Raw genomic sequence first — 23,245 nt, 5'->3', positions numbered from 1 at the left:
ATTCTGTGGGGAACACTACCCTAACAAGAGTTTCCACGAGGAAACTCATTCGCTCCCACGGCTTCGATTACCACCTCTGTGGGGATGATTCCCAAATCCACCTCTCCAGCCCCGATCTCTCGCCTCCTCTGCCGTCGTACGTTGCCTCCTGCCTTCAGGGTATCTCAACCTGGGTGTCCCGCCGCCAACCTCAAATTTATCATCTCCCCGACGGAACTCCTCGTCTTCCCACCCAAATTCTGTCCTCCTCCGGACTCTCCCATCCCCCTTGACAACTCCACCGCACGCCCTGTCTCACAGGTGATCAACCTTGACATAATCCTTGATTCATCTCTCTCCTTCAACCCGCCCGATCCTGTTGGCTCTAACTCTGCAGATACTCTAGAATCCACCCTGACAGCTTCCATGCTCATCCAAGCACTTATTTCCCGCCTCTACTATTGCGTCAGACTCTAGCCTCTCCTCCCTCAATCAATCAATCAATCAATCATATTTATTGAGCGCTTACTGTGTGCAGAGCACTGGGCTAAGCGCTTGGGAAGTACAAGTTGGCAACATATAGAGACAGTCCCTACCCAACAGCGGGCTCACAGTCTAGAAGGTTTGTATTTCACGCTGCTGCCGCCCACGTCCTTTTTCTAAAAAAATCAATGTGCGCACATTCATTCAGTCATATTTACTGAGCACTTACAGTGTGCGAAGCACTGTACTAAGCTCTTGGGAGAGTCCGTCTCTCCCCTCCTCAAAAACCTATCCTTGCTCTGCCCTCAGGACAAATTAGCTCATCCACCATGTTTAGTGGCTAGAGCCCGGGGCTGGGAGTCAGAAGGACCTGGATTCTAATCCTGCCTCTGCCTCATGTCTGCTCTGTGACCTTGGGCAAGTCACTTATCTTCTCCGTGCCTCAGTTACCGCATCTGGAAAGTGGAGATTAGAGGGTGGCCCCCATATGGGACATAGTCCCTGATTAGAGAAGCAGCGTGGCTCGGTGGAAAGAGCCCGGGCTTTGGAGCCAGAGGTCACGGGCTCAAATCCCGGCTCCGCCAATTGTCAGCTGTGTGACTTTGGGCAAGTCACTTAATTTCTCTGGGCCTCAGTTCCCTCATCTGTAAAATGGGGATTAAGACTGGGAGCCCCCCGTGGGACAACCTGATCACCTCCTCAGCGCTTCGAACAGTGCTTTGCACATAGTAAGTGCTTAATAAGTGCCATTATTATTAGTAGTAGTAGTAACAAGAACTATTTTTATTATTATGATTACCGACGTGCTTACAATGCCTCCATCTCATCTCTCTTGCTACTTTCTCTTGGCCTGGAACGCCCTCCCCCTTCAGTACAGTGCTCCGCACACCGTAAGTGCTCAATAAATACGATAGAATGAATATCCGACAGACCGCCACTCTTCCCGTCTTCAAAGTCCGACTAAAATCACCTCTCCTCTAGGAAGCCTTCCCTGGCTTACCTCTCATCTCCCTTCGCGTTCTCCCTTCTTCCCCTTGAGTCCATACCCCTTTAAGCGCTTAGATACTCTCCCCCACGCCCTTCTCCACAGCACTTAAGTGCGTATCTTTTTATATTGTGTTTCTTCCACCTGTAATTTATTTTAATGTGTTTCTCCCACGCTCGATTGTAAATCCCAGAAGGCCAAGACTGTCTACCGCCGCCTTCTACTACAGAGAAGTGGCATGGCCTAGAGAAAAGACCACAGGCCTGGGGGTCAGAAGTTTTAATCCTAGCTCTGCCACCTACCTGCTCTGTGACTCTGGGCCTCAGTTCCCTCATCTGCAAAATGGGGATTCAGTCAACACCTGCTTTCCCTCCTACTTAGACTGTGAACCCCATGTGGGGCCTGATGCTCTCGTATCTACTCCAGCGCTCAGTACAGTGCCTAGCATATAGTGACAGCTTAACAGATACCAAAATTGCAATTATTATTACCTCTTTTGTACCCTCCCAAGTGCTCAGTTGATCCCACGGATTGGTTGATTAATTTGCCGAAACTACCAAATCAGAAGGATAATAATAATAATGATGATAGCATTTATTAAGCGCTTACTGTGTTGGTTGATTAATTTGCCGAAACTACCAAATCAGAAGGATAATAATAATAATAATAATAGCATTTATTAAGCGCTTACTGTGTGCAAAGCACCGGTCTAAGGGGAGGTTACAAAGTGATCATGTTGTCCCACGGGGGGCTCACAGTCTTCAGCCCCATTTGACAGATGGAGGGAACTGAGGCCCAGAGAAGTGAAGTGACTTGACAGAGAAGCAGCGTGGCTCAGTGGAAAGAGCCCGGGCTTTGGAGTCAGAGGTCGTGGGTTCAAATCCCGGCTCCGCCAACTGTCAGCTGTGTGACTTTGGGCAAGTCACTTCACTTCTCTGGGCCTCAGTTCCTTCATCTGTAAAATGGGGAATAAGACTGTGAGCCCCACGTGGGACAACCTGATCACCTTGTATCCCCCCAGCGCTTAGAACAGTGCTTGGCACGTAGTAAGTGCTTAACAAATGCCATCATTATTATTATTATGGCCCACACAGCTGACAATTGGCAGAGCTGGGGTTTGAACCCATGACCTCTGACTCTGCCGTGCTTGGCATGTAATAAGCGCTTAAGAAATACCGTAACGGTTCTCGGTCAGTTCAAGGACCACCTCTTCCAGGAAACTGTCCGCCGCTGGCCACCGAGGTCAGCGGCATAACCCAGCCACGGGCCCGCGGGCACCGGTGGAAACCCATACCCCCCTCCGCTATCTCCAATCCCTCCTGATCCACCCCGTCACTCGTCGGTGTCCTTCATGGGCCCCAGGGCAGTGAGCCAGGAGATGGGGGCGGGTAGGGGCTGGCCAACCTGCCGGGCCGGAACCTCCCGTCAACGTATTCTATTTATTTTATTTTGTTAATACGTTTTGTTCTGTTCTCTGTCTCCCCCTTCTAGACTGTGAGCCCACTGTTGGGTAAGGACCGTCTCTCTATGTTGCCCACTTGGACTTCCCAAGTGCTTAGTACAGTGCCCTGCACACAGTAAGCGCTCAATAGATACGATTGAATAAATACATGAAGGAATGACTGTTGCCAACTTGGACTTCCCAAGCGCTTAGTACAGTGCTCTGCACACAGTAAGCGCTCAATAAATACGATTGAATAAATGCATGAAGGAGTGAATGTTGCCAACTTGGACTTCCCAAGCGCTTAGTACAGTGCTCTGCACACAGTAAGCGCTCAATAAATACGATATGAATGAATGAATGTAGCACAGAAGGCTCTCCTCCTGGGTTTCCCCCGGGGTCCTTCTCTGTCCCCCGCTTCCCGACCTAACTCGGGTGGGGACCATGAGAAGGCTGTTTTGTTGTCTGTCTCCCCCTTCTTGACTGGGAGCCCACTGTTGGGCAGGGACCATCTCTAGAAGTCACCAACTTGGACTTCCCAAGCGCTTAGTGCAGTGCTCTGCACACAGTGAGCGCTCAATAAATACGATTGAATGAACGAATGAATGAAAGGCTCCCTGCACCAGCGGGAAATGGCAGGTCCAGGCCTGGGTGTGAACCCCCACCCTGTTCTTGCTTCCTGTTTATCTTGGTTATTTGGTGGTTTCTCTGGCGGTTCTACCCTTATCCTCTGCTCCTCTGCCGCTCACCTCCTCACTGTACCTCGTTCATTCATTCATTCAATCGTATTTATTGAGCGCTTACTATGTGCAGAGCACTGTACTAAGCTCTTGGGAAGTCCAAGTTGGCAACATATAGAGACGGTCCCTACCCAACAGTGGGCTCACAGTCTAGATACCTGATGACCTTGTAACCTCCCCAGCGCCTAGAACAGTGCTTTGCACATAGTAAGCGCTTAATAAATGCCATCATTATTATTATTAAGTGCTTGGGAGAGTACAGTGTGACAGACACATTCCCTGCCCACAATGAGCAGGGAATAATGATAGCATTTATTAAGCGCTTATTGTGTTGGTTGATTAATTTGCCGAAACTACCAAATCAGAAGGATCATAATAATAATAATAATAATAATAGCATTTATTAAGCGCTTACTGTGTGCAAAGCACCGTTCTAAGGGAAGGTTACAATAAATAACCTCTAGAGGAGGAGAAGAGGAGACTGACATGAGTAGAAATAAATAAAATGACAGATATTGTACATAAGTGCTGTGGGGCTGGGAGGGGCTGATGAATACAGGGAGCAAATCGGGGTGAAGCAAAAGAGTGAGCGAAGAGGAAAGGAGGGCTTAGTTAATAATGATGGTATTTGTTAAGCGCTTACTATGTGCAAAGCACTCTTCTAAGCACTGGGGGGATACAAGGTGATCAGGTTGTCCCACGTGGGGCTCACAGTCTTCATCCCCATTTTCCAGATGAGGTCACTGAGGCACAGAGAAGTTGAGTGACTTGCCCAAAGTCCCACCGCTGACAGTTGGCGGAGCCGGGATTTGAACCCATGACCTCCGACTCCAAAGCCCGGGCTCTTTCCACTGAGCCACGCTGCTTCTCTGGTTAGGGAAGGATGTGTCTCGAGTCGCTTATTGTATCCCTCGGCGGGCACTGTAAGGGGTGGCGAACAACGTGAAAGTACTCAGTTCCCTGTGCCGCGTTGTTCCGAGCCGGGCGTCTGGCACAGTAGTTAGAGCCCACGCTTGGGAGTCTGAAGGGTTGTGGGTTCTAATCCCGGCTCCACCGCTCGTATGCTCTGTGACCTCGGGCAAGTCAAGTCACTTCTCTGGGCCTTAGTAACCTCATCTGGAAAATGAGGAACGAGACTGTGAGCCCCATGTGGGACAGGGACTGTGTCCCACCCGATTGCCCCTAGCACACTGGCACGCACGAAGCGCTTAACAAATACCCCAATTATTATGATCGTTATTATTATTCCGGCGTTTGGTTGGCAGCTCCTGGGGTCCGGAGGGGACGTCTGAGGTGGCGGGGAGACAGGGCTGGGTAGTCTACTGAGCCGCGTTCGCAGGCTGGGCAGAGATCTGCCCCAGGTGAGCCTGCCCGCCGCGGCTGGGGAGACGGGGAGGGGTGGGCACTGTGTGAGCCGTGGGGTCCCCGGGGGAGGACCCGCCCGGAGCCGGGTGGGCTGCTGTGGCACAACTTATAATAATAAGAATGATGGCATTTATTAAGCGCTTCCTAGGTCTCGAGTCCGAGAACGGCGGACTTTAGAGAAGCAGCGGGGCTCAGTGGAAAGAGCCCGGGCTTTGGAGTCAGAGGTCGTGGGTTCAAATCCCGGCTCCGCCACTTGTCAGCTGTGTGACTTTGGGCAAGTCACTTCACTTTGCTGGGCCTCAGTTCCCTCATCTGTCAAATGGGCGTTAAGACTGTGAGGCCCCCTGTGGGACAACCTGATCCCCTTGTAACCTCCCCAGCGCTTAGAACAGTGCTCTGCACAGAGTAAGTGCTTAATGCTATCATCATTATTATTATTATTACATGCAAATCACTGTTCTAAGTGCTGGGGAGGTTACACGGTAATCAGGTTGTCCCATGGGGGGCTCACAGTCCCCATTTTCCAGATGAGGTAACGGAGGCACAGAGAAGTTAAGTGACTTGCCCAAGGTCACACAGCTGACAATTGGCAGAGCAGCCAATAGCAGCCACCTGCCCTGCATAGCTTCTTCTTGGTCTCCTGTTCTGGCTTCCCCCGGCCTCTCCCTTGCTGCCTTGAGTCTCAGTTCCGCAGGAGTCCCCAGCGGCCTTTCCCTTCCATCCTCTTCACCCAGGGCCAGTCAGCTCACCCCCTCCCACCTGCCCTTCACACTTGGCTCCTCTAACACCAGCCTACTCTCTCTACCTCCTCCTCATCTGTCTCGCTGCCAACATCCTGCCCACGCCCTGCCCCTGGCCTGAGCCCGTTGTCGGGTAGGGACCGTCTCTATATGTTGCCGACTTGTCTTAGTCCAGTGCTCTTCACACATTAAGCGCTCAATAAATGCGATTGAATGAATGAGTGGAACTCTCTCCCCCTTCGTGTCTGACAAAATGATCTCTCTCCCCATCTTCAGAGGCGTATTAAAATCTCACCTCTTCCAAGAGGTCGTCCCTGACTAACTCCCTCATTTCCCCACTCTCCCCTCTGCCTTGCCTACGCGCTTGGGTCTGTACTTGCCCCCAGCCCCAGGATACTTTCATACAGATACTTCTTCTGTGCCACTTCCCTTTTCTGGAATTTATTTAAATTTCCATCTCCCCCCTCTCTCTGGACCGGAAGATCCTTGACGGCAGGGATTGTGTGTACCAACTTTGCCCTGTCCCTAATTCTTAGCATAATTCTCTGCACATAGTAAGCAGTGTGGCCTAGTGAGTAGACACAGACCCGGGCATCAGAGGACGTAGGGTCTGATGCCGACTCCGCCGCTCGTCTGCTGGGTGACCTGGGGCAAGGCTTTCGACTCCTCTGTGCTTCCAGTTACCTCATCTGAAAAGTGGGGGATTGAGACTGAGAGCCCCATGTGGGACATGGACCGTATCCAACCTGATTAGCTTCCAAGACTTAGTACAGAGCCTGCACGTAGTAAACACTTGAGAAATGCCGTGAAGAAACCAAAGTAAGCACTCAATAAATGCCACTGGTTGAAGAAGCCTAGAATGTTCCTTTTACCCACCTTTCTATTCAGGCTGTTTGGGGTGTGACGTTGGAGGGATCGGCTGGTGTTTGTGAAAGACCTCAAGTGGGCGGCGAATGATGGTATTTAGGGGTATTAGGTAATAACAGAGCCTCAGTTCCATCATCCGTACAATGGGGATTGAGGGCCAGACTCTTCCAACTCCTCAGGCTCTGATTAGAACAGTGCTTAACCCATAGTAAGCACTTAACGAATACCGTCCCCAAAAAGAGTGATAGCAGTCATACTAGTATTTGGTATTTATGGTGTTCGTTAAATGCTTCGTACCCCCGCGAGGTGTTAGGGTGAGCAGTGGGGAAGGGGCAGGCCGCCAGTGTGGGCATTTGCCCATCCCACAAGGGGCTTTCAATTGCGGTGGGGAGAGCAGGTGTCTTGTCCCCATTTTGCAGATGAGGAAACCCAGGCTCAGAGGTTAAATGACTTGACCAAGGTCACACAGCAGGCAAGTTGCAGAGCTGGGATTAGAACCCAGGTCTCCTGAGTGGTGGTGTGCTCTTTCCACTGGGTCACACCGCCCTTTGAGAAGCTTTAGTGTCACATCATCTCACAGACACGAAGTGATCATTGCAGCCAGGCAGTGTCAGGAGGGGCAGAGGCCGGGCCATCCCATGGCCTCCCTACTCTGCCAATCGTACGAAAACATCTGACAGGATCAGCAGACCTGGCCTTTGGCAAGTACTAAACAGATCTGGTTACCTCAGAGAAGAAAATGAAGATCCTAAATCAATCCCGCGATGGAGTGCCGGGCGAGTCAGGATGGCAGCTTCCTTGAGTCGCTTCTTCCCCTTCCCTGTTAACGTCAGCGGCTCCAGGGGCATGTCCCAGCTTAGCCGATTTTATGCCGCCGTATCCGAGGATGCAGCGAGGGCCCTGGAATGAAGAGCCCCGGCCTGAGAGCCAGAGGACCTGGGTTCTAATCCCGGCTCCGCCTCCTGTCTGCTGTGTGACATTGGTCAAGTCACTTAACCACTCTGGGCCTCAGTTCCATCATCCGTACAATGGGGATTGAGGGCCAGACTCTTCCAACTCCTCAGGCTCTGATTAGCCCGGGTCTACCCTAGCGCCTAGAACAGCGCTTAACGAATACCGTCCCCAAAAAGAGCGATAGCTGTCGTACTAGAAATCTGCTTGCCTAGTGGATAGAGTCAGGGGGCATGGGTTCTAATGCCAGCTCTGCCACTCGTTCATTCATTCATTCAGCCGTATTTATCGAGCGCTTGCTGAGTGCAGGGCCACGGTACTAAGTGCTTGGGAGAGTGCAATATAACAATGAACAGACACGCGTTCCCTGCCCACAGTGAGTTTACAGCCTAGAGCTTACTCATCTGCTGTGTGACCCTGGGAAAGTCACTTCGTTTCTCTGGGCTTCAGTTACCTCATCTGCAAAGTGGGGATTGAGACGGCGAGCCCCATGTGGGACGTGGACCGTGTCCAACCCGATCAACTTTTATCTACTCCGGAGCTTAGTACAGTGCCTGGCACCTAGAAAATGCAGGACAGATACCACTGAAAATAATATAAGTAAGAGTATTGGTGCTAAACCAGGCTCTGTACTCCCACAGCACCTGTATATATGTATATATGTTTGTACATATTTGTTACTCTATTTTACTTGTACATATCTATTCTATTTATTTTATTTTGTTAGTATGTTTGGTGTTGTTCTCTGTCTCCCCCTTTTAGACTGTGAGCCCGCTGTTGGGTAGGGATGGTCTCTATATGTTGCCAACTTGGACTTCCCAAGCGCTTAGTACAGTGCTCTGCACACAGTAAGCGCTCAATAAATACGATCGATGATGATGATACAAGATAATCAGGTCGGACAAAGTCCCCGTCCCACCCGGGGCTCAGAGTCTAAGCAGGAGGGAGAGCAGGTACTGAATCCCCATTTGACAGGTGGTAACTGAGGCCCAGAGAAGTGAAGTGACTCGCCCGAGGTCACACAGCCGGCGAGCGGTGGAGCTGGAATTAAGTCCAGACCCTGGGCTCCGTCCACTGGGCCACGCTACCTCTCGGGAAAGTCGCAGGGAAACCCGGGGGTCTAATCCCGGGTTGGGAGAAAATCGCAACCGACAGGCCGCCCTGCCTTTGGGCCGTCAGGAGAGAGGTGGCGGTCCTTCAGGGAGCTCGGAAGAGCGGCGGAAACAAGGACGGGGAAGAGCTTGGCGGGCGCCCAGGGGGATGGGCAGGGCGGGTATGGCTCTCGCCACCGGTCACCTGGACGCCAGCTCCCTCCCCAAGTGGCCGCCGGGCCGTGACGTCCTCCCGCGGGCGGGGGAGGCCGGTGGCCCGGCTTGGACCGAGGTCACGGGCCCGCGGACGGACGCCCGGGGAAACAAAGGGCCGACGGAGTGGCCCTCCCCACCCCCCGGGATGACTCTGCCCGGCCCTCGTGAGCGTCACGAGGCGACCTCGTGGAGCTCTTGTGAAATCCACCCAGGGATGTTTGGGCTGCACTTTCCTCACCGTTCAGTCCCTCGCCCTGAGTCAGGAGAATTTGGAAACCCTCCAGCGAGGCGGGGGGAGACACGGATTCGGCGTCCCCGCAGAGTGAGCGAAGAGAGGCCTTCCTGACGGGGCTGCCCCATCTGGGGCGGGGGAGGTCAGAGGTCAACCATCAGCAGAAAACTCTGCTCCTCCTCACAGTGATGATCGTAGGATAGTTTCCCGAGATCAGTCGGCGGTATTTATTGAGCACTTCTTGTGTGCAAAGCAGGTAGCCTGCTAGCTCTCTATCTACCTCTCTAAGCAGCCCCCAGATAGCAGTGCCCTCCCCTCTATTTTACAGATGAAACGTAACGCGGTATCTAAGGAGGGAGAGCGGGTTTTGGATCCCCATTCTACAGGTGGGGGAACTGAGGCAAGGAGAAGTCGCGACTTGCCCCAAATCAGCTTCCTTGCTGGGCTTTCTACCTCAGACTCCCCCCAGGCACTGCGCTAAGCCCTGGAAATTATTAATTATTAATAAGCCCTGGAGTAGATACAAGATAACCGGGTTGGACATAGTCCCTGTCCCATGTGGGGCTCACACTCTTAAACCCCATTCAACAGATGAGGTAGCCGAGGCACAGAGAAGTTGAGTGACCTGCCCAAGGCCACACAGCTCTCCCCACTCTGATCCACACTACACACTGGCGTAGAGAGAAGTTAATCTACTTGTTTTGTTCTGTTGTCTGTTTCCCCCTTCTATAATATAATAATAATAATGATAGTATTTGTTAAGCGCTTATTATGTGCAAAGCACTGTTCTGAGCGCTGGGGAGGTTACAAAGTGATCAGGTTGTCCCACTGGGGGCTCACAGTCTTAATCCCCATTTTACAGATGAGGTAACTGAGGCCCAGAGAAGTGAAGTGACTTGCCCAGAGTCACACAGCTGACAGTTGGCGGAGCCGGGATTTGAACCCATGCCCTCTGACTCCAAAGCCCGGGCTCTTTCCACTGAGCCACGCAGACTGTGAGCCCATTGTTGGGTTGGAATTGTCTCTATATGTTGCCAATTTGTACTTCCCAAGTGCTTAGTAGAGTGTTCTGCACACAGTAAGTGCTCAATAAATACGATTGAATGAATGAATGAATGAAAGAGCCCAGGCCTGAGGGTCAGGGGACCTGGGTTCTAATCCCGGCCCTGCCTCGCGTCTGCTGTGTGACATTGGCCAAGTCACTTAACTTCTCTGGGCCTCAGTTCCTTCATCTGTACAGTGGGGGCTGAGGTTGTGAGCCCCATGTGGGACAGGAACTGTGTCCAGACCGCTTAGCTTGTGTATACCCCGGGGCTTAGTACAGTGCCCGGCACATAGTAAATGCTCAACAGATATTATTTAAAAATCAACCACAAAAACAAAGCTCTTTCTCTCCCTTAGTATCTGCAAAGGAAAGGAGGTCTTTTTGCCCAGCCCACACACCGAGCTCCCCTAACTCCGACCTTTTGCACTGTGTCTCGATCTCATCTATCTCGCCGCCGATCTCTTACCCACATCCTGCTTCTGGTCTGAAACTCCCTCCCTCCTCATATCAGACAGACAGTTTCTCTTCCCGGCTTCAGAGTCTTCTTGAAGGCATTTCTCCTCCAAGAGACCTTCCCTAACTAAGACCCCCTTTCCGCTTCTCCCGCTCGCTTCTGTGTCGCCTTGACTTGCTCCCCTCTCCCAGCCCCGCAGCATTTATGTGCATATCTCTATCTATTTATATTCACGTCCATCTCCCCCTCCAGACTGTAAGTTTGCTGTGGGTGGGGAATGTGTCTGTTATTATTGAACTCTCCCGGGTGCTTAATACGGTGCTGCGCACACAGTAAGTGCTCAATAAATGCCACTGACTGACCGTCTGCTCTCTGGGAAATCTTTTTGGCCATTTCACAAGCAGCGGCCAGTGTATCCTACTCCGCGAAGGCTGCGAGGATAAGGCTTTTCAGAATTGGATGAGCATTTAGGCTTTTCAGAATAGAGATGCTGCAGTCCGGACTTGAGTTCTGACACCCGAGGGGCAGAGGGTCTTTTGTTTTTCCGAGAAAAGCTCTCAAAGACCCTACTTGGATCCGTGGGTTTTCGGCCCCGTTGGCTCCGCCGGATATTTTTGGTTACTGACGCTTCAATCTCCTCCCTGTCTAGGTATTCGCCCAGTCGTGCGTGTGGTACGGGGAATGTGGGATAGCCTCTGGAGACAAGAGGTATAATTGCGAATATTCCGGTCCGCCCATACCGTTGCCAGAAGATGGATACGACTTAATCCAGGTGAGTGTCTTGAGCTTAGAGGACAAAGGCCGCACGTCTGATCTGTATGTTTGGTTTTATTCTCTGTCTCCCCCTTTTAGACTGTGAGCCCACTGTTGGGTAGGGACTGTCTCTATATGTTGCCAATTTGTACTTCCCAAGCGCTTAGTACAGTGCTCTGCACATAGTAAGCGCTCAATAAATACAATTGATGATGATTGATGATGGCTTAATCCAGGTGAGTGTCGAGCTTAGAGGGCAAAGGCCGCACATCTGATCTGTATGTTTGGTTTTATTCTCTGTCTCCCCCTTTTAGACTGTGAGCCCACTGTTGGGTAGGGACTGTCTCTATCTGTTGCCAACTTGGACTTCCCAAGCGCTTAGTACAGTGCTGTGCACACAGTAAGTGCTCAATAGATACGATTGATTGATCTGTAAAAAGCTTCCGGCGGTTCGTCGCGAGCGGTGACTGTAACCGCTAATTCTGTTTTATCGCGCTCTCCCAAGCGCTGAGTACCGTGCTCTGCACGTAGCAAGTGCTCAGTAAATACCGTTGCTTGATTGATCCCGTCCTGTGGAGGACCCTCCGACAGAGGTGCGTGGAGGGGGGAGGAGGAGACGGCGGTGGTGCCATTTTATGAGACTTGAGGCGCCTCTTAATCAGAAGGCGGTTCAGGGAGGATGAAAACAACCCTTCCAGTCAGCGGCATCCTTTGCTTGCGGCGTGCCGGACTTGGAAGCCTCTGGCATCCCCCGACTGCTAATTCTGGGGCCCGCGTGTTGCTCAATGGAAACTCGCAAGTTCTGCAAATTCATTCGGTCGTATTTATTGAGCGCTTACTGAGTGCAGAGCACTGGACTAAGCGCTTGGGAAGTATTGAGCCCGTTGGACTCTTCATTCATTCTCTCCCAAGCGCTTAGGGTCTGCTTTGTACACAAGAGGCTCGACAGGTACTTTTCATTCAGTCGTATTTATGGAGCGCTTACTGTGCGCAGAGCAGTGTACACGGCGCTTGGGAAGTCGGCAACATATAGAGACGGTCCCTACCCAACAATGGGCTCACAGTCAGATCACAAAGCAGAGAAGCAGCGTGGTTCAGTGGAAAGAGCACGGGCTTGGGTGTAAGAGGCCACGGGTTCTAATCCTGGCTGCCCCACAGGTCTGCTGTGTGACCTTGGGCAAGTCACTTCACTTCTCTGGGCCTCAGTTACCTCATCTGTAAAATGGGGATTAAAACTGTGAGCCCCACGTGGGACAACGTCCTCCCCAGCGCTTGGAAAGTGCTTTGCACACAGTAAGCGCTTACTTAACAAATGCCATTATTATTATTATTCAGTCATTCATTCAATCATATTTATTGAGCGCTTACTGTGGGCAGAGCACTGTACTAAGCACTTGCGAAGTCCAAGTTGGCGACGTATAGAGACGGTCCCTACCCAACAGCAGGCTCACATTCATTCATTCACTCAATTGTATTTATTGAGTGTGTACTGTGTGCAGAGCACTGTACTAAGCGCTTGGGAAGTACAAGTTGGCAACACACAGAGACCCAACAGTGGGCACACAGCTTTTGCTCCCATTGCCCTCCAATCCCCTCTACTCTGCTGAGGAAAGCAATGGCTGCAATTGCAGACAACTAGGGAACGTAGTCTGAGAAGAGGAGGATTAACCTGGGGAAGGGCAGTTTTTTAAACCATTACTGAGAAATCTTTAAAACCATTACTAAGAAATTTTAAAAACTGTTACTGAGGAGACTGACATGTGGGAAAATACATACAAGGATCCTAGTCACCTCCTTTATATTTAGAAGGTAAAACTCCCAGAAAGATAGCAAAAATTTCTGAAACAGCATAAAACCTGAAGATAAAACTGCAATCCAGTTGGCACTGCAGCCCTGCAGCTCACCTCTCACCTTCCCCTGAAAATCTAATGTTCCCGGAAAGAAATAATTGGAGACAGTTCAAGTTAACATCGTATTATAGAATATCGCACTTTTACCACAGGCAAAAACAGGGCAGCAGTGTTTTGAAAATGGTATTAACATATCAGGTTCTTGACATCTCCCTAATTTAATCTATTTCTTATTGCATGAATTTAATATAAAATAAAGTGGGGATCACAGTCTAGAAGGGGGGGACCCTTGGCTCTCTGAAAGGGGCTCCCTCCCGCCCCCGGCCATGGCTCGTGAAGCCTGCTAGGATCCCTCCGTCCCGGCTACTTAGTAACCGTCACTGACACGCCTGTGCCCGCACGGTCCGGGAGATGAACTGGCCTTGGGAAGGAAGCTGGGTTGCCGGGAGGGGGACGGCGACGATGGTGGGAGAGTCAGCGCTGACTAGGTGCTAAACGCTGGGCGAGATTCGACCCAGTCCCGATCCCACGCGGGGATCCCGGTCTAATCAATCAATCGTATTTATTGAGCGCTTACTGTGTGCGGAGCACTCGGGAAGCACAAGTTGGCAACATGTAGAGACGGCCCCTACCCAACAGTGGGCTCACAGTCTAAGAAAGAGGGAGAACGGCTAGGGGATCCCCGTTTTACAGGTGAGGAAGCTGAGGCCCAGAGAAAATTCCTTCATTCAGTTCATTCATTCAGTTTACGGTGTGGAGAGCACTGTACTAAGCGCTTGGGAAGTACGAGTTGGCAACGTGCAGAGACGGTCCCTACCCGACAGCGGGCTCACAGTCTAGAAGGGGCAGACAGACAACAAAACAAAACATGTAAACCAAATAAAATAAATAGAATAAATATGTACAAGTAAAATAAATAGAGTAATAAATATGTACGGACATATATACATATATAAATGGAGATTGAGACTGTGAGCCCCACGTGGGACAGGGACCGAGTCCAACGCGATTAGCTTGGATCTAGAGAAGCAGCGTGGCTCAAGGGAAAGAGCACGGGCTTTGGAGTCAGAGGTCATGGGTTCAAATTCCGCCTCCGCCAATTGTCAGCTGTGTGACTTTGGGCAAGTCACTTCACTTCTCTGGGCCTCAGTTCCCTCATCTGTAAAATGGGGATGAAGACTGTGAGCCCCCTGGGGGACAACCTGATCACCTTGTAACCTCCCCAGCGCTTAGAACAGTGCTTTGCACATAGGAAGCGCTTAATAAATGCCATTATAATTATTATATTATTATTATTATATCTACCCCAGTGCTTAGAACAGTGCTTGACACATAGTAAGCGCTTAACAAATACCAACATTATTATTATTGCCCCAGAGCTTAGTACAGCGCCTGGCACACAGTCAGCGCTTAACAAATACCACAATCATTATTATTGTTATTATTGCTATTATTATTAGAAGCAAAGAGACTTGCCCAAGGTCACCCAGCAGTCAAGTGGCAAAGCCAGGATTAAAACCGGGTCTCCTGACTGGACGTCCGCTTCCTCTTTAAATGCCGAAAATCCACTTCCCTTTTTTTTCTTTTTTTTCCCCTCCTTTCCTCCCTCCGCCTCCTTCCCTATAGGAACTCTGTCCAGGTCTTTTCTACGGTAACGTTAGCCTTTGTTGCGATGTTCAGCAGCTGCACACCCTGAAGGACAAGCTGCAGCTGCCGCTCCAGTTCCTGTCCAGGTAGGCTTCGGTCACCAGTCGGCCGATGGGCGAACGGCCCGCGTTGAGCGCTTCCTGCGTGCAGGCCACTGCTCACTCTCGGCTTCAAGGCTGTCCATCCATCCCCTCGCCCCCTCCTACCTCACCTCCCTTCTCTCCTTCTCCAGCCCAGCCCGCACCCTCCGCTCCTCTGCCGCTAATCTCCTCACCATTAGGCCTCGTTCTCGCCTGTCCCGCCATCGACCCCCGGCCCACGTCCACCCCCTGGCCTGGAATTCCCTCCCTCCACCCATCCGCCAACCTAGCCCTCTTCCTCCCTTCAAAGCCCTACTGAGAGCTCACCTCCTCCAGGAGGCCTTCCCAGACTGAGCCCCCTCCTTCCTCTCCCCCTCCCCATCCCCCCCGCCCTACCCCCTTCCCCTCCCCACAGCACCTGGATATATTCATTCGATCGTATTTATTAAGCGCTTACTGTGTGCAGAGCACTGTACTAAGCACTTGGGAAGTGCAAGTTGGCAACATATAGAGACGGTCCCTACTGTGAGCAGGCTCACAGTCTTGTTTGTACAGATTTATTATTCTATTTATTTTACATGTATATATTTACTATTCTTTTTATTTTGTTAATGATGTGCATTTAGCTTTACTTCTATTTGTTCTGACGACTTGACACCTGTCCACATGTTTTGTTTTGTTGTCTGTCTCCCCCTTCTAGACTGGGAGCCCGTTGTTGGGTAGGGACTGTCTCTATTTGTTGCCAACTTGTACTTCCCAAGCGCTTAGTACAGTGCTCTGCATACAACAGTAAGCACAGCACCTGTATATATTCATTCAATTGTATTTATTGAGTACTTACTGTGTGCAGAGGACGGTACTAAGCACTTGGGAAGTACAAATTGGCAACCTATAGAGACAGTCCCTACCCAACAGTGGGCTCACAGTCTTGTTTGTACAGATTTATTACTGTATTTTACTTGTACATATTTACTGTTCTATTTATTTTGTTAATGATGTGCATCTAGCTTTAATTCTATTTATTCTGACGACTTGACACCTGTCCACATGTTTTGTTTTGTTGTCTGTCTCCCCCTTCTAGACTGCAAGCCCGCTGTTGGGTAGGGACCGTCTCTATATGTCGCCGACTTGTACTTCCCAAGCGCTTAGTACAGTGCTCTGCACACAGTAAGCGCTCAATAAATGCGATTGAATGAATGAATGAATGAATGAATGAATGGTCTGAGCTCCCGGGAGTGGACATTGCCCCAGAGTCGGTAGATGCGCTCCCTGGCCGCCACGGGGAATAGGACGAGCTGCACCATTGTGGCGTGGTGTCCTGCTCTCATCTTTGACCTCTGACCCGTGTCCAGCCTCTGGCCTGGAATGCCCTCCCTCCTCATATTCATTCATTCATTCATTCAATCGTATTTATTGAGCGCTTACTGTGTGCAGAGCACTGTACTAACCGCTTGGGAAGTCCAAGTCGGCAACATATAGAGACGGTCCCTACCCAACAGTGGGCTCACAGTCTAGAAGGGGGAGACAGAGACGAAAACAAAACCTATTAACAAAATAAAATAAATAGAATAAATATGTACAAATAAAATGAATAGAGTAATAAATACATACAAACATATATCCAGGTGCTGTGGGGAGGGGAAGGAGGTAAGGCGGGTGGGATGGAGAGGGGGAGGAGGGGGAGAGGAAGGGGGGTCTCAGTGTGGGAAGGCCTCCTGGAGGAGGTGAGCTCTCAGTAGGGCCTTGAAGGGAGGAAGAGAGCTAGCTTGGCGGATGGGCAGAGGGAGGCCACTCCAGGCCAGGGGGAGGACGTGGGCCGACGATTGTCTCTCATATCTGACAGACAATCACTCTCCCCCTCTTCAATCAATCAATCAATCGTATTTATTGAGCGCTTACTGTGTGCGGAGCACTGTACTAAGCGCTTGGGAAGTCCAAGTTGGCAACATATAGAGACAGTCCCTACCCAACAGTGGGCTCACAGTCTAGAAGGGGGAGACAGAGAACAAAACCAAACATACTAACAAAATAAAATAAATAGAATAGATAGGTACAAGTAAAATAAATAAATAAATAGAGTAATAAATACGTCCAAATATATATACATATATACAGGTGCTGCGGGGAAGGGAAGGAGGTAAGATGGGGGGGATGGAGAGGGGGAGAGGAAGGAAGGGGCTCAGTCTGGGAAGGCCTCCTGGAGGAGGTGAGAAGGCCTTATTGAAGGCCCATCTCCTCCAAGAGGCCTTCCCCGACTAAGCCCTCCTTTCCTCTTCTCCTACTCCCTTCTGCATCACCCTGTCTTGCTCCCTTTATTCATCCCCCCCTCCCCAGCCCCACAGCCCTTATATACGTATCTGCAATTTATTTGTATTAACGCCCGTCTCCCCCTCTAGACTGTAAGCTCGCTGTGGACAGCGATCTGTTATATTGTTGCATCGTTCTCTCCCAAGCACTTAGTACAGTGCTCTGGACACGGCAAGCGCTCAGTAAATGGGATGGACGGTCCGACTGGCGGGGAAGGCTGGGGCGGAGGGGGCGAGGGGTCCAGGCCACGCTGCCGGGGCTTTCCGCAGGTGTCCGTCCTGCTTCTACAACCTGATGAACCTCTTCTGCGAGCTGACGTGCAGCCCCCGCCAGGGCTGGTTCCTGAACGTCACCGCGACGGGAGCCTTTGTGGACCCCGTCAGCAATGCCACCAAAGAGAACGTCCAAGCCCTGGAGTACTACATCGGGAAGAGCTTCGCCGACGGTGAGCCCATCCAGGACACCCGGGAGTCGGGAGCCTCCGGGAAGCGGCGGCGTCCTCTAGGGAATTGCCGGACTACTTGTCTGCAAAGACGTAGGCCGCGACGGTGTCTGAGCCAGGCAGAAGAGGGATGCCCAAGCACCATTCAGGGGTGTCCTGACAGCAGGACCCTGCTAGCCTCGGTTTTCCAGGCGGGAGACCCCTCTGTGGGTGGAGGGCAGCCGGCAGCACAGAGAAGTGACTTGCCCGAGGTCACGCAGCCGGGAGGTGGTGGAGCCAGGATTAGAACCCACGTCCTAAGTCAAGGCCGAAACAGAGGCCTGGTGGCTGCCATTTTGGGGTGCCCTGCCTGATCTCTCTCTCTCTCTTTTTTTAATTGGCATTTGTTAAGTGCTTGCTATGTGCCAAGCATTCTACTAAAGTCTGGGGTACGTACAAGCTAATCTGGTTGGACACTGTCCGTGCCATTTATTCATTCAGTGTATTTAGTGATCGCTTACTGTGTGCAGAACATTGTACCAAGTGCTTGGGAGAGTACTATGCAACAATAAAAGACACATTCCCCGCCCACAGTGAGCTTACGGTCTAGAGCGGGGAAGACGGACATCAATATAAATAAATCAATGACAGATATGTACATAAGTGCTGTGGGGCTGGGAGAGGGGAAGAACAAAGGGAGCAAGTCAGAGTGGCGACGACGAGGAAGGGAGAGGGAGAAGAGGAAAGGGGTCTCAGGAAGGCCTCTTGGAGGAGATCAATCAATCAATCAATCGTATTTATTGAGCACTTACTGTGTGCAGAGCACTATACTAAGCGCTTGGGAAGGACAAGTCGGCAACACATAGAGACAGTCCCTACCCAACAGCGGGCTCGCAGTCTAGGAGGGGGAGACAGAGAACAAAACCAAACATACTAGCAAAATAAAATAAATAGAATAGATATGGACAAGTAAGATAAATAAATAAATAGAGTAATAAATATGTACAAACATATATACATATATGCAGGTGCTGTGGGGAAGGGAAGGAGGTAAGATGGCGGGGGATGGAGAGGGGGAGATGCGTCCTTAATAAGCCTTTGAAGTGGGGGAGAGTATTTATCTGTCGGATTTGAAGAGGGAGGGCGTTCCCAGGCTAGTGGCTAGACTGTGAGCCCGCTGTTGGGTAGGGACCGTCTCTGTTTGTTGCCAACTTGTGCTTCCCAAGTGCTTAGCACAGTGCTCTGCACACAGTAAGCGCTCAATAAATACGGTTGAATGAACGAATGTGGACTAGGGGTCGGCGGCGAGACAGACGGGACGGAGGCACGGTGAGAAGGTTGGCATTAGAGGAGCTGTGTGTGGGCTGGGCTGTAGTAGGAGAGTAACAAAATGAGGTAGGAGGGGTAAGGTGATCTGAGTGCTTTAAAGCCACCGGTGAGGAGTTTTTGTTTGATGCAGAGATGGATGGGTTTCTTGAGGAGCGGGGAAACACGTCCTGAGCATTTTTGTAGAAAAATGCAGGGTGAAGCACAGCAGGGTGAAGTGTGGACGGTAGTGAGAGAGACAGGAGGCTGATGTGGTAATTCAGGCCAGACAGGATGAGGGATTGTGTCAATGTGGTAGCAGTTTGGATGGAGAGGAAAGGGCAGATTTTAAAGGTGTTGCGAAAGTGGGACTGACAGGATTTAGTGATGGATTAAATGTGGGTTGAAAGAGAGAGAGGGATCAAGGATAACGCCAAGGTTATGGGCCTTGTGAGACAGGGAGGAAGGTGGTGCCATCTGCAGTGATGGGGGGAAGATAGGGTTTGAGTGGGAAGATGAGGAGTCCCACATGGGGCTCACCGTCTTAATCCACTTTTACAGGCGAGGGAACGGAGGCACAGAGAAGCAGCATGGCTTAGGGAAAGAGCACGGGTTTGGGAGTCAGGGGTCGTGGGTTCTAATCCAGGTTCTGCCACTTGTCTGCCGTGTGGCTTTGGGCAAGTCACTTAGCTTCTCAGTGCCTGTTACCTCATCTGAAAAGTGGGGATTAAGACTGTGAGTCCCACGTGGGGCAACCTGCTTACCTTGCGCTTAGAACAATGCTTGGCACACAATAAGCGCTTAACAAGTACCATCATCATTATTATTATTTACCCCCACCCCAAGTCCTGGGCCTCCCGGCCCTGATTGGAGCCAGTTCTGCTACAGTTCCATCTCCCAGAGCTCTCCTTCATAGAACTCCAATAATAATGGTAAATTGGGGTATTTAAGGGTTTATTCTGCGCCACGCAGTGGGGTACAGTACAGTCGGATCAGACCCGATCCCTGTCCCCCATCAGGCCCACGGTCTAAAGGGGAGGGAGAAAAGGTCATCCCACTTTTACAGCTCTCGGTCGTATTTATTGAGCGCTTTCTGTGTGCAGAGCACTGTGTTAAGCGCTTGGGAGAGCCCATTAGGACACTCTAACAAGACACATTCCCTACCCACGATGAGCTTAGAGACGGAGGCCCCGAGAAGGGAAGTGGCAAGCAGGCAAGTGGCAGGGCCAGGATTAGAACCCAAATCCCCTGACTCCCGATCCCAGGCGCTTTCCGCTAGGCCTTTCTGCTTCCCCAAGGGGGATCTTCCGCCAGAGGTGTTTGGCATCCTCTCCGCTGGCCTCCACCACAGTCTCAGGGAGGGATCAGCGGGGCAAAGCGTGCGTCCGACCGATGCCCTCTGACCTTGTCACCCATCCCCCAGCCATGTACAACGCCTGTCGCGACGTGGAGGCTCCGTCCAGCAACGACAAGGCCCTGGGGCTGCTGTGCGGGAGGGACGCCAAGGACTGCAATGCCACCAACTGGATCGAATACATGTTCAACAAGAACAACGGGCAGGCGCCTTTCACCATCACTCCCGTCTTCTCCGGTAAGAGACCCCGAATCCCACCCGGGAACGGACACTCCGTCCCCCCACCCCGATGAGGGCATCGCCGGGGAGTGGTTCATTTCCTGGGAGGGCAGGAGGGGAGTGACTCTGACCATCGGCTTTAAAGCGGTCCATCTCCTTGCCCCCTCTATCCTCGCTTCTCTCCTACTGTAATCCAGCCCGCGCACTTTGCTCCTCTAACGCTAACCTTCTCACTGTACCTCCATTCACTCATTCATTCACTCAATCGTATTTATTGAGCGCTTACTTTGTGCAGAGCACTGGACTAAGCGCTTGGGAAGTACAAGTTGGCAACATATAGAGACGGTCCCTACCCAACAGCAGGCTCACACTCTAGAAGGGGGAGACAGAGAACAAAGCCAAACATATTAACAAAATAAAATAAATAGAAGAAATATGCACAAATAAAATAAATAAATAAATAAATATCTGTCTATAATATCATCTATCTTGCTGCTGACCTCTCGCCCACGTCCTGTCTCTGGCCTGGAACATCCTCCCATTTCATATCCAACAGACAGTGACTCTCTCCCGCTTCAGAGCCTTATTGAAGGCACATTTCCCTCTCCAAGAGGCCTTCCCTGACTAAACCCTCTTCTCCCACTCCCTTCTGTGTCACCTTGATTTGCTCCTCTTATTCTCCCAGCCCCAGGGTACTTATGCATCTGCCCATAATTTTATTTATGTTAAAGCCTGTCTCCCCCTCTAGATTCTAAGCTCATTGTGGACGGGGAATGTGACTGTTCTGGGGGAGAAGGAACAGGTATTGACTCCCCATTTTCTAGATGAGAAAACCGAGGCCCAGGGAAGTGAAGTGACTTACCCAAAATCACACCTAGAACCCAGGTCCTCCGACTCCTGGGCCCGTGCCCCTTCCACTAGATTGTGCTGCTCCTCTAATAAGTTCCTTGCGGAGGATTTTAACTCGAACCCGGTTCACCGTCCCCCCCTCCTCTGCTCCTCCAGACGTTCCTGTCCGAGGGATGGTCCCCATGAGCAACGCAACCAGAGGCTGCAACGAGTCCGTGGACGAGACCACGGGACCGTGCAGCTGCCAGGATTGTTCTATTGTGTGCGGTCCCAAACCCCAGCCCCCACCACCGCCTGTCCCGTGGAGGATCTTTGGTTTGGATGCCATGTATGTCATCATGTGGCTTTCCTACATGGGGTTTCTGTTTGTGTTCTTTGGAGCGTTCTTCGGAATCTGGTGCTACAGGTAAGGAGGCGTGTGTGTGTGTGTTTGCGTTTGTGGCGGTGTGTTATTTGCCCACTGGCAGGATGGAAATACTTCCCTGGTAGCATTGCCCTTCCACTCTCTGTATTCTCAGTTGGGGGGGGTCTCTGGATTCGTTAGCTTCCCCCCCATTCTCCAGTCCACGGTGCCATCAGCCTTAGATCCCCAATTTAAAAATGCCCTCAACCAGGGAACTGCAGCCGAGCTTTCTGGTCAGAGAGCCCCAATTCCTCACCTTTCCGGCTACTACAAAACCTTGGTTAGCGGGGCCCCGGTGGCTCCTCCGTTGGTCCGGTCGGAAGGACAGGATCACGCAGTTGGATTGGAGAGCAATCTAAGAGTTATCCGATTCCCCTTCGGAAAAGCCATTTAACCTCCAAGGGCGTTTGTGCCAAGAAACGTAATCGTACGTCCGTCGATTTAAAGCAGTCGGCTCTTCCCAAGCTGAGAGCAGCAGGAAATAATAAAATCTGGAGAGGAACCCAGTTAATTCCAAGTGGCTTCTAATCTCTCACATCGCAAGCTAATGAGGTTTCTGCCGCCTTCCTTTAAGGGGGATTAACTTACCAAACCGGGAAAATGTAGTTCGCTTGGATGGGCCGAAGACTCGGGAATGGCTAAAGATTGTTGTCTAATCTTAGGCCTGGTTGCCTTTATGAGGTAGATGTGGGGTGAAGGGGCAGGGAGGGAGAGCCAGAAAAGTAAGCACCCCATTATTGTTATGTTGTCCTCTCCTAGGCGCTTAGCACAGTGCTCTGCATACAGTGAGTTGCTCAATAAATACGATTGAATAAGACCGGCCAGCCCCAGGGCACTTACTGAATGGGTCTTGACCCTGATATCCCGTTTACTTCTGTTTTTCAGGAAACGGTATTTTGTCTCCGAGTACGCACCCATCGACAGCAATATAGCTTTTTCGGTCAACGCCAACAGTGACAAAGGTAGGTTTGGGACCCAGATGAGCGGGATTTTGACCCTGTGGGTGGTTACTGGTATCAAGAGTTCAGATGGACTGGGAGACAGCACTGAACGATGTTTTAGGCGGATCCCAAATCCAAATGGGACGGGACAGATCGTGATGTAAATTGAAGCCCAGATGCATAAATACTTCAATAAGTAGTGAATAAGACTCCATCTTCAAGGCCCTTCCCCGACTAATCGCTCAATCCGCTCTCCCCTTCATTCGGTCATATTTATTGAGCGCTTACCGTGTGCAGAGCACTGCCCTGAGAGCTTGGGAGAGGGCAGCGCAACAATAATCAAACACATTCCCTGCCCACAACGAGCTTACGTATCTGTGATGTGTTAATTTTTTACCAATGCCTGTCTCCCCGTCTAGACTGTAAGCTCGCTGTGGGCGGCAGGTGATGGGTCTGTTATACTGTTATATAATGTATTCTCCCAAGCGCTTAGTACAGTGTTCTGATCACAGTAAGCGATCAGTAAA

The 23,245-nt window shown here is 51.0% G+C and overlaps 1 protein-coding gene across 1 annotated transcript in view; it reads left to right on the top strand.

The window, feature by feature from the left end:
- The window catches only part of NPC1 (NPC intracellular cholesterol transporter 1), a 69,843-nt gene that overhangs the window by 17,422 nt on the left and 29,176 nt on the right, over window positions 1–23,245 (top strand). Inside the window, exons 2-7 of the mRNA XM_038766678.1 lie at window positions 11,239–11,361; window positions 14,819–14,925; window positions 17,496–17,671; window positions 20,376–20,543; window positions 21,531–21,780; window positions 22,663–22,739. Of these exons, the coding sequence (XP_038622606.1) occupies window positions 11,239–11,361; window positions 14,819–14,925; window positions 17,496–17,671; window positions 20,376–20,543; window positions 21,531–21,780; window positions 22,663–22,739 (901 nt within the window). The remainder of the gene's footprint in view (window positions 1–11,238; window positions 11,362–14,818; window positions 14,926–17,495; window positions 17,672–20,375; window positions 20,544–21,530; window positions 21,781–22,662; window positions 22,740–23,245) is intronic.

This window comes from Tachyglossus aculeatus, chromosome 25, assembly GCF_015852505.1.
Source record: "Tachyglossus aculeatus isolate mTacAcu1 chromosome 25, mTacAcu1.pri, whole genome shotgun sequence".
In the NCBI taxonomy this organism is placed as follows: Eukaryota; Metazoa; Chordata; class Mammalia; order Monotremata; family Tachyglossidae; genus Tachyglossus; species Tachyglossus aculeatus.
Note: the sequence above shows the minus strand (reverse complement) of the source record. Positions and strands in the feature narration are given on the sequence as shown.